The following is a 12,066-nucleotide window of genomic DNA, read 5'->3' on the forward strand; positions in this document are numbered from 1 at the left end:
CCTTTGTGAAGATATCTCTCAATTGTTCTACAGTCTTCACGTACCCAGTGGAAATCAGACCTTGCTGTAGTTTCTCACGGACGAAATGGCAATCGATTTGAATGTGTTTTGTTCATTCATGGAACATTGGATTAGATGCAATATGAAGAGCCGCTTGGTTATCACATCATAATTTTGCTGGTACTGAAGTTTCAAGCCTATTTCAATCAGGAACTGATATATCCACATTATTTCACAAATAGTTTGTGTCATAGCCCTATATTCCGACTCTGCACTTGATCGTAACATGAATTTCTGCTTCTCGCCCTTCCATGATATTAAATTTCCTCCGACAAAGACACAATAGTATAATGTGGATCTTCTATCTACCTTGGAACCTGCCCAATCTGCGTCTGAGAAACATTCAATATGAGAGTGACTATGATTGACATATAATATACCACGTCCAGGGGCTATTTTCAAATAACACAAGATCTGCGCTGCCCAATGATGAATTGTTGGGAGGGCCATAAACTGACTGACAACACTTACTGAATATGCAATATCTGGATGAGTCACCATAAGATAGTTCAACTTTCCGACCAATCCTCTACATTTCTCAGGATCTCCAATTAGTTCACTATCCATTACGAGAAAAGCTACATTCTGCAACCAATTTTTTAGCAACTAACCAGAATTAGTTACAAAAAGGCTACATTTACCAACTAAATTGCCATTGGTCGGGCAAAGAGCAACTCAATTTCAGGGTCTATATGTTCCAACTTTTGGCTTCTAAACTTAATGTTCTGCGACTATTTTGTTAGTTGCAAAACAAGTCGCTTTAGTGACTAATAAATTTAGTTGCAATTTTTGGTAGGCCATTTTTCCCTCCATAATTTGACAATTTACATCTAAAATATTTTATTTTGCATCTACTTTATTGGTTATAAAAAACATTTTTTTACAACTACCCGTTAGTAGCTAAATTAGTTGCGATTAATTAAGAATGTATTAGTAACTATTATGATTAGTTACAGAAAAATTAAATTACCAAAATATCATATATTTGGACAATAATTACAAGGGCCCAAGGCATTTTTAGCAACAAATGTTTGTGTTCATATTAACAATAGTTGCAAAAAATTATATAAAGCAACTAAATTCAATTTAATTGCCAATTTAAGTTGAAAAATTCATCTTCCCCCTAAATTATTAGTTCCCGCCAGACTTACAATTATAACTAATTCTTTCCTAACAAAAATTTAGTTGTAGGTTGATTTGTTTTTAAATATAATTATATTTAAAAATTAAACAACTAATTATAAGCCTTACTTTTTAAAGTTATTTACAGAAAACTCTAACCTGTATAAAGCAAGCATTTCCCCAAATTCCCAATCTTCTCCACGCAAATCCCTACCTATTTCCCCAAATTCCCAATCTCATAGCCTAACTCTTCTATTCTCCACGCAAATCCCTACCTATTTCCCCAAATTCCCAATCTCATAACCTTACCTACCTCTTCTCTTCTCCACGCAAATCCCTCCCTGTTTCCCCAAATTCCCAATTTCCTCTTCACGCAAATCCCTCGCGATTACCCCAATAGAAGAAGTTTCAGTTAGTGCTCATTTGATGGATTGATGGACCACATCAGACTTGGTATTTATTGTGTTAGGAAACTGGTAATGTACAATATTTATAGGTGATTTTGAGAAAGATCATGTTTCTCCTCATACCGTTTTCTTGTTTACAGTAATTTGTGTTGTTGATTAGTAAATTACGTTTTTATATTTGATGGAATAGATTTGGTTTCTGATGGAAAACCCACCCTATTTTGACAGAATAGTTGAACGAAAAATCAAAGGTTTCTTCAGAGATGGAAACGGATGAAATGGTATCAGAGATGGAAGAGCTGCCCAAGACTATCGTGCACAGAGTGGTTAAGGATAAGCTCAACGAGTGTTCACCCGATACTGACATCACCGTCAATAAAGACTCCCTTCTCGCTTTCATCGAAAGCGCCCGTATCTTTATCCACTACCTCTCCGCCACGTAAGCAATAACCAACCATCTCATTGTTTCAACTCACCCATTTAGAGTTTTTATATTTACTTCTTAGGTGAATCTTGGATATTTTGAAATTTTATCACAAAAGTTCAATTTTTTTCTTCGAAAGTTTGATGACTGGAATGTTTGTCAAGTGGGTATTAGTTAAATTAAGTTAACTGCTTGGGATTTGATGACTATATGGAAGCTCTTATGTGGTTTTTGCAGCATGACGTTGGTGTTTTTAGTACAAAGTTTATGTTAAGAGAATTTGGGTATGAATTTTTGTTGTGAGCTAGTGTTTATGGGGTAAAAATTACTTGCAGGGCTAATGATATATGCAAGGAGTCAAAGAGGCAAACTATTAATGCTGATGAAGTATTAAAAGAAATTGAAGAAATTGACTTTCCTGAGTTCGTTGGCCCTCTTAAAGCTTCCCTTGATGGTTAGTAAATATTTGAGTTTTAATTTTCATCCATGCCTTTCCATGCTAGTCATTTTGTATGTCTGAAAAGAGAAGGAAATATTAGGATTTCTGGCCTATTTCAGTCCATGTTTATTTTGTGGTCGGATTTACTCATATATGATTTACTCTAGTTTATCAGGTTTAATAAGAATGTTCAATGAGAAAATGTTGGAAATAAAACAATGTTCAATCAAAAGAATTGATTCTAGAGAATTCTTTGGAAGAAACTTGTGCTCATACTTTTGTTGAAGTTATAAGTGTTAGACTATTTATTCTTCATTAGCGGTTAGACTATTTATTCTTCATTAGCGGCATTTATAGATAACAAAATTTGAAGAAAAGCCTTCATAGTGTTTGAAGAAAGGTTCTCCTATTGGCAATCATATTGATTCTTACACGTTGATGTCTATACTTATTCTTCTCAATATGTAAATGTTTGAATTAAAAAGAATGTTATACACATAACAATTACTTGACATGTACATAGAACTATAGCTCTCACAATTCCCCCTTATTAACCCTTGTCTTAGGCAAGAAATTATCAACTTGTAATACAATGCACATGACAAATTGATGCTTATCTTTACTATACCTTCTCAATATGGTTTGCGAATGTTTCCTTTTCTTCAGTTGGAAAGCATCCTGAGTTGGAAAAGAGGAAATGTTTAGTTAAGAGTAATCTTCAATTACCTTTTTCCTATTTACTACTTGAAGCGGTCTTTTCTTCAAACACTTGTTCTACATCTTTATCTTTTGATTTTCTTCTATTCTTTGTCCTGCATTCTTGTTATAGATTAAGATTAGTAGATATATTATGATTTAGAAAGGTATCAAGTGCCTTCTCCTGTGGCTATTATGCAAATTATCTAAGAGAATCAAGCTCAAGTGTTATCATCAGAAGGAAGAGATTCACAAGGGCTTTCATTTGGAAAATGGTTAACCTTTTTCCTTGATGCAGCGCTCTTAGCCGCCAGATTTTTTACATCATCTTGTTATTCATAGTTTTCTCTATGGATCACCCATTTCCTAGCAATCTCATTACCTTTAATGGCTATAGGATTATTTCTTCTCTTCCTTTTGGAAAGATCAATCCTTTAACGAAGCCAAAGTGTTATATCTTTTCAAAGGAGGGGTAAGATTGAATCACTCCGTCTTGTATCCTATTTTCCTAGAGTTTAGATTCATACAAATATCTGTACTCATCCATGTTGATCAGAAGTAACATTGCTACCAAAACCTTACAGTATTGGGATTCACTTGCATTGGGGCCGTGTTTGTATTTATGGGAAAATAATGAATAATAAGATGAAGAAAATCAAGCACCTTAAGTGAACAGTGGAGAAAATAAGTTCACTATCTTCTAAATCAGAACCCGTATGAAATACACTATCTGAAGAATGATTTTCACAACCTCATTAGAAGAAGCCATATGTACCTTCTCCTAGCCAAATAGATTTTTCAGTATGTAACTACATAGGGAAAGAATTGAAGTAAATTGAGAGATCAAGAAGAAGAAAATGTGTTTGAAGAAAAGATTTTATTAATCAATAAAGAGGAACATGCATTTGAAGGTTATTTTGAACAAGACTTTTTATTTTCTGGCTATTAGGATTATGATCTTTTGAGATAAGAAATCAGATGACTGCATATATGCCTTATAAATGAATAGTCTTCTCCATATATTTATGAAACAGATATTGTAGGCAACAAAGCTATTTGTGAATATCGGCGTAAAATTTGCTACAAAAGGGAAATATAATCAGCACCAGTTGTACAAAGAAGGCATTGCAAAAGAACAATAAGGGGGGACAGGTTATGTTGGAGTTAAAATTTTGTGTATATGACAAATAGTTGGTATCTGTATGTAGTTCTTTTTCTAATGAAATGATGAGTAGTAAGCGGAATAAATTGTCCATGTCAACAAGTCACTAAAACGTATAACATGTAAAAGTCAATATGTTAGCTATAAGAGGGCTTCCATCCAAATTGGTATCTATAAAATATTCCTAAGCTGGAAAAATAAAGCATATGACCGTTTGCAAATTTTTTGCAAATTTAAATATTGGTTTCTTCCACAGATTTTTGTAAAACTAATTTTTTTTTTTTTTGGGCTGAATTTTATTAAGCTTTCCTTCATTTTCTCTCTAGGCCATACTTATTAAATCTAATAAAATAACAAAGATCTGTCATATAGAATATTTGGCCATTAGAGTGCTTTTGAGTTTATCTTAGAGCCCTACAAATTTTTAATCTCTCAAAAGATATCATTGAAGAAAGTAATTGATCTTCGATTTCACTCTGCCATGGTCCATACTTATTATGTGGTTTAAGCACTTAAGGTGTGAAAATCAATTATTATGATTTATTTTACGAAATTGAAGAAGTAACTGACCTTTTTTCTGTCTTTTATAGTAATTGAATATTGTAGGCTACCTGTTATCCTTCTTGTTTACGTGCTTGCACCACTTGCCACAATGGTTGTGAATTAGATATGATAAGATATCTACCATTTGATCACATTATTTCGGGAAATCAAGTAGTTTCCAAAGTATACCTTTGGTCTCTGATCTATGTCATAATCATTAATGGAGTTGTCAATAAGAAGTTTATATTGAAAACAATTCTGTTTGCGCTAGCCTTTGGTCATTTTTAAAAGGACAGGAACTTGCTTTCTATGTTTTTATATTTGAAAAACTTATTCTGAGAACCGGTCGAAGATGAGGTGTAACCACCGCAGTGGTTCCAAGAACTTTATCCAGCACAAAAAGGAAGAGGTATTTAATATGATTCACCTATACAAATATACTACTTTGTTTTCCTGTTTACTAATTTTATTTCAATTTATGGTCAATGACGATATGAACTGTTAAGGCGCACCAACTTGGGGAATCTGTCGGTCCTATACAATTATTTCATGACACTCGTTGGAGCACCGAGAAAGGGTGGATTAATGAACAAGGAAGAGAGCTATATGTAAGTTGATCATCTTTCAATTATTGATATATGAAATGTCTTACCATTCAATTGGGTATAAATGTATTGTTTTTCCGTAACTGTTCCATACTGCCATGCTTTTATTGTTTTAATTTGAGTCTCATTGCATTTCTCTGTCATCTTTTGACCTGTAATTATGTTGGTGCTTGTGCATTTGTTTGATATTGGCATTTAGTTTTCCTGAGTGTTACCAAACTTTTATAACTTTGTTGTGGTTTGCTATTGATATGTTACAAACATTGCAGGATAAGGCTGAAATTTAACTTGTGTTATATTGTTTCTCTTGATTGAACTTAACAGTTTGTATATTTTAAAGCAGAAAGTTGGAGTTTCTTCTAGTAGGAAAAACCTGTTTCATGGTTTATGTAGATATTTCAAAGTTTCTTTAAAGCATTTTTGCGTCAGTTGTCATCCATCCTAGGGACATGCTATAACTAAAAGTGCAATTTTAGGAGCCTTTAAGAGCATTTTATTTTCAGAGTAAATATGTAACTTTAAAACATCACCTAATGGAGGTTTGAATTAATTCTACTGAGGATTTTATGATCTAGATATTACTATTGTCTAAATTTATAATCTGAATGTCGTATCGCTGAACTTGGATGGATGAGATTAGATTTTTTCTTTTATCTTTTTTCTTTTTCTTTTGTGTGTGTGTGTGAAGTCTTCCTCCATGGAATTGAGATTCAGCTTGATTGAAACCACCTAAATCAGAATGATTTAAAATTATGCACATCATCTTCTGAAATGAATTTTGTTATTTTCGAACAATTCAGCTTCATGATTGCTGAAGATCATGTACGTTAGTGGAGTTTTTACAGTGTGGTAGTGTATGTCCTTGGGAGCTCTGCTAGCAATGGTAGAGAACCATGGCTTTGTTTTGCCTCTTAGAGAATTAAAACACTTTGAAAATGGGAAATGCATATGTACAGATTTATACTTCTTGATGAGTAATACTGAACTAATCAACTTCCATTCCGAGTCACCATAATAGCCTTGCCACATCACTTTTATGATATTTACAAAATGCAACAACCCTTATCTTTCCAATTACTTAGCATGTTTATGCATAGATATGTGACTGTAAATCTGTTACATATACGTGTATAAGAAAATTCTCAGATGTAGACATCCACACTTTTTTTTAATCCAGACCTCCATTAGGTGATGGTAATAAACGACAAAACATATAATTTCACAGTTTTCAATATAAAAACTTTATGTCAGACTTTGTCTTTTAGTATTAGATTGATAATGTTTAAGATACTTGCTTCTCTACTCCATCAAATTTATTTTTGTTTGGTGCTACAATATTCTTTTATATTGCTATTTAGTTTGTTGGTTGACTTATTGATTATGCATTCAATTGATGGTAGGAAAAAAATGATAGAGTTGCAATAGGAAACACAAGCAGGGGAAAGTGAAAAAACAGAAGCTGAAATATGTGAGGAAGTCCTGGGTAAAGCTTTCGGATTTAACCAGAATTTTGCATTTTCACAGACTGAGCATCAATCCACTGCAGCAGAAGTAGAGTTAAGGTGCATTGTGTAACCATAAGAAAATAAGATTAAACAGTTGGAGGAGTAGCTCATGTTATTTGATCAACAAAAAGAGAAAATAAAAAGCCTTGAACACCAACAATTTGTCCTATTGGAGATGATGAAGCAACTAACTATAGCCCTTGAATTACAACAATCTGATAAAGCTCCAACTCGACAACGTTTTCCATCTCCAATTGATGAAGACTCGTCCTCATCAGCTACAGCTATTTCAAATATCGCAACTGGTGACACTTGACATGCTAACGGTATTGATGGTTATTTTTTTGTTGTATGGGCAGTAGATATTTTGACATGGGGGTAGAACCATCTTTTTAGGATTGTTTGCATATATGTGTTAGATGGTGTACATGGGGTGGACATTTTTTTGTTAGTTATGCACAGATAGATAGGTAGTGGGGAAAATGTGGGTGCATGCTGTTCTTTTGGGTTATGCACATGTGATAGTGCATTTTGGATTTTTATTGCTCATCATGCATAAAAATCCATGTATGGATTATATATATATGTATGAAAATATGATATTTGATTTAGTGATCAGATTTTTATATTGTCTATTATTTTGTTGATGTTGAATGTATAATGTAGGTCAATACGAAATGCTCTAAAAAAAAAAAACACATTCTGCAACTAATTTTTTAGTAGCAAAAAGTCATTAGCATAATTGCATTCCGCTGAAGGTCAATGTGAAATGCTCTAAAAAAACACAGCAACTAATGTTTTAATAGCAAAAAGTAATTTAGTATAATTGCTTTTATATTCAGCGTCTAAAAAATAGTCGCAAGGATTTCACATTCAGCGTCTAAAATGATTACAATTAACCACTAAATTTTAGTCACCAAACGATACATTCGTCTACTAATAAAATAGTTGTGAAAACTTATTGGATTCCATATTCAGCGTCTAAAATGACTATAGTTAACCACTAAATTTTGGTCACCAAAGGATACATTCGGCCACTAATAAAATAGTCGCAAAAACCTATTGGATTCCACATTCACGTCTGAAATAACTATAATTAACTACTAAATTTTGGTCACCAAAAGATACATTCGGCCACTAATAAAATAGTCGCCAAAACCTATTAGATTTCACATTCAGCATCTGAAATAACTATAATTAACTACTAAATTTTGGTCACCAAAAGATACATTCGGCCACTAATAAAATAGTCGCCAAAACAGTTTGGATTTTACATTTAGCGTCTAAAAGTATTACAATTAATCACTAAATTTTGGTCACCAAAAAATACATTTGTCGACTAATAAAATAGTTGCGAAAACCTTTTACGAAATTACTCTTACACCTTTGGCGTCTAATTTTTGTGGGATTCGCGACAAATTATTAGACACTAAAACGTACATTTTGCAACTAATTGATTAGTCGCTATACAATTTTACCAAATTACCCTTGAACTTTTAGCGTCTAAGTTGAAAGACTATTTTGACCAGCATTCATTATTTTAAAAGCCGGACCGTTCATTGACCCGGTTAAGAGGCTGGTTCGCGGGTTGACCGGTCCAACCGATTGGACCGGTCGGTCTGACCAGTATATAACAATACCACCTTTAAACAATTCTATTAATTGTTATAGGTTTAAAAACTAGCAAATACATCCCTAAAAGTTACAATAAACCCCTCTAAGTTTAAAATAAAGCAAATGGACCCTCAATTTTATTATTAATTATTTTTTCTCTCTCCCTATCACCTTCATCTTTCACTTTTTTTCTCTCTCCCAATCACGCCATCACTCCCCATCAATTCTCTCTCCTTTTTTTTCTCTCTCTCCCCATCACTCCCCGTCAATTTCTTCTTCTTTCTTCTCTTTCTCTTTCTCTTCTTCCTCTTTCTTCTTCGTCTACTGTAATTTTTCTCTCTTCTCTTTCTTTTCATCTCCTCTTTTCTTTCTTCTAATCTTCTTCTTACTCTTTCCCGTGTCTCCTCTTCTCTTTCTTCTTCCCTTCCCTTCCTTCTTCTTCTTTACCAGTATATTTTAGTGTAAGTGTCGTGAAGAAGCATTGAAGATGAAAATAGAAGATAATGAAACGGTGCTGAAATTGGTTTAGAGATTAAGAACATGAATTTTTTTGGATTAGACGAACCGTTTTAAGCTCCAGGCTGGTCGAATCAACGGTTTTTTTCTGTTCCGTCAATCCATTACCGGTCCAAAACGGCTTAATAAATATTTCCAATTTTGTGTTAACTCGGACCGAAGTAAAGGCCGGCTCCCGGTCGAACCGATCTAACCGACCGGTCCGGTTCGGGTTTTAAAATAGAGCCAGCATTTGAGCAACTATTTGCTAGTCGCAAAAAAAAAAAAAAAAAAAAAAAAAAAAAAAACTTTTCGCGTCTAAACAAAAATTTAGACGCATTATGAATCTGCGCCAGCGATATTGCAACTAAGGGGTGACTACCAAATTTAGATGCGAAAAATGGCTTAACGTCTAAATGTGACTTTCTGCGTCTAATTTTGCTAGACGCAGAATGCTAGTTTTCTTGTAGTGATCTTTCGTAAGCTGCATATTAGAAACCATTGGAGCACTACATGGCTTTGCCCCCAATTTCATGTCTTAGTTAATAAGTCGAGCACATATTTCCTTTGAGAGAGGAATATATCTCGTTTGCTCCTTGTAACTTCAACCCCCAAGAAATACTTCAATATCCCTAAGTCTTTTGTGTGGAACTGGGTATGGAGAAAAGACTTAAGAGATGTGATGCCCACACTATCACTCCCAGTAATAACGATATCATCCACATACACAACTAGAAGAATGATACTAGTTTCAAACCGTTTGTAGAAAACAGAATGGTCAGTTTTACATTTCAGCATACCAAATCTCTCAACAGCCTGGCTAAACTTTCTAAACCAAGCATGAGGACTCTGTTTTAAACCATACAGAGATTTGCGAAGATAACATACTTTCCCATACTCCCCCTGAGCAACAAACCCAGGAGGTTGCTCCATATATACCTATTCCTAAAGATCGTCATGAAGAAAAGCATCCTTGATGTCTAGCTGATACAAAGGCCAATCATAAGTAGCTGTCATAGAGATAAACAGCCGAATAGAGGTGAACTTAGCCACAGGGGAAAAAGTAACAAAATAATCAACTCCGTAGGTCTGAGCATATCCTTTAGCAACCAGACGAGCTTTTAGCCGAGCAACGACCCATCTGGATTAACTTTAACTGTAAACACCCATTTGCATCCAATTGCCTGTTTCCCTGAAGGTAAATCTACCAATTTCCAAGTACCATTGTCATCTAAGACATTCATTTTCTCTATCATTGCATTACGCCAACCAGGATGAGAAAATGCTTCATGAACAGTTTTAGGGATAGTAATAGAATCAAGGGAAGCAATAAAAGACATGATGAATGTGACAAATGATCATAAGAAACACAAGAAGAAACAAGATAAGTACACTGCCGTTTACCTTTTCGCATTGCAATAGGAAGATCATCACTTGAAACTGGATCGGATGATGAAGAAGTTGGTGCCGGACATGAAGCAAGAGGAGGTGGACGACAAGAGTAGACTTTGACAGGAGCAGGATCAGAGATAGGAGCTGATGCAGGAAGCACAAGAATAGTGATGTTTACTGTGATAGTTGTGTTGGTTGTGTTGGTTTGTATGGAGAAGTAATTTTGACGGGTGGAGGGCGCAACCAACACAACAATGTGAGGTGTATGCTTTCTGTGGACCTTACAGTATTTGCGATCAGCAGCAAGAACCTCTTTGTGCTTGCTTGGAAGGATTTGAACCAAAAATAGCAAAGGGTTGGGAGCTGGGAGATCATACAGGTGGATGTGCGAGGAGAATTCCTTTACAATGTGATGATGGAGAGAAGGATAAGTTTCTTGTGATGCCTAACATATGCTTCACAGAGAGCGCAAAGTCTTTAGCAGTCGACACATTTGAAGACTGTGAATTCGCATGCTTGAGCAACTGTTCTTGCAACGCTTTTGCTTATGACAATGGGTGTTTGATTTGGGAAGCAGATATCTACAATCTAGAACAACTTGCATCTAATAGTATGACTGGAAGACATTTACATCTTCGAATTGCGGCATCGGATTGGGTTGGAACGAGAGGTAAGGCAAAAAGAAACACCACTTTGATTGTTTGTACAACAATTGCAGCCTTCATTACTCTGTTTGCCCTTGTCCTGGTAATTCTGTGGAAGAGACGATCAGCCTCAGATGCTGGTTCATTTAAAGCAGTGGATGATTATTGGTGCTTTTCAAACACAGGGATTTAAGAAACGCAACAAAGAACTTCTTCGAAAAACTTGGTGAGGGTGGTTTTGGTACTGTTTATAGAGGTACATTACCAAATTCAACCGCCATAGCTATTAAGGAACACAAACGTCTAAAGCAAAGTGAGAAGCAATTCCGCGCAGAAGTGCAGACTATAGGAATAATCCAACACATTAATCTTGTTCGCTTATGTGGATTTTATGCTGAAGCTTCAAAAAGATTTCTAATCTATGAATACATGCCTAACAGTTCTCTAGAATCACTTTTGTTTCGAAAGAGTCCCAAGATTCTAGATTGGCAGAGTAGATTTAGAATTGCCACTGGGATTGCTAGAGGACTGGCTTATCTACACGAGGAGTGCAGAGATTGTATCATAATTGTGATATCAAGCCTGAGAACATATTGTTGGATGCAGAATACAACCCAAAGGTGGCTGATTTTGGTCTTGCAAAGCTCTTTGGGAGAGATTTCAGCCGGGTTCTGACAACCATGAGAGGAATGAGAGGTTATCTAGCACCGGAATGGATCTCAGGTGAAGCTATCACAACGAAAGAGACTTTAACTCACATGGACCAGATAGATAAAACCAAGAGACGGGCAAAGTGAAGTGACTAGAACCAAGATAGATAGTCAGATATAAGCTGCATCACACATATAGCATGTGAAGTTACCACTTGACCAAAAAGCATAATCTGATATGTAAGAGTTAGACATTAATATTTAAGTCTTAACAAAAACAAATTCAGTATTCTCAACTTCTGAGACTT

General features: G+C 34.9%; 1 protein-coding gene and 1 pseudogene across 1 annotated transcript; both read left to right on the forward strand.

The window, feature by feature from the left end:
* Window positions 1-1,852: 1,852 nt before the first annotated feature.
* Window positions 1,853-5,256, forward strand: LOC116130990 (DNA polymerase epsilon subunit 3-like). Its single transcript, XM_031416656.1, has 3 exons — window positions 1,853-2,028; window positions 2,349-2,467; window positions 5,145-5,256. The coding sequence occupies exons 1-3, from the start codon at window positions 1,853-1,855 to the stop codon at window positions 5,207-5,209; spliced, it is 360 nt and encodes a 119-aa protein (XP_031272516.1). The 3' UTR covers window positions 5,210-5,256.
* Window positions 5,257-7,138: 1,882 nt separating this feature from the next.
* Window positions 7,139-11,905, forward strand: LOC116130953 (annotated as a pseudogene).
* Window positions 11,906-12,066: the final 161 nt, after the last annotated feature.

This window comes from Pistacia vera, unplaced genomic scaffold, assembly GCF_008641045.1.
Source record: "Pistacia vera cultivar Batoury unplaced genomic scaffold, PisVer_v2 Contig227, whole genome shotgun sequence".
In the NCBI taxonomy this organism is placed as follows: Eukaryota; Viridiplantae; Streptophyta; class Magnoliopsida; order Sapindales; family Anacardiaceae; genus Pistacia; species Pistacia vera.

Coding starts and splice junctions, on each gene's coding strand:
- LOC116130990 (XM_031416656.1), top strand. CDS start 1,853: ATGGAAACGGATGAAATGGTATCAGAGATGGAAGAGCTGCCCAAGACT. Junction 2,029..2,348: donor ATCCACTACCTCTCCGCCAC/GTAAGCAATAAC, acceptor AATTACTTGCAG/GGCTAATGATATATGCAAGG. Junction 2,468..5,144: donor TCTTAAAGCTTCCCTTGATG/GTTAGTAAATAT, acceptor CATTTTTAAAAG/GACAGGAACTTGCTTTCTAT.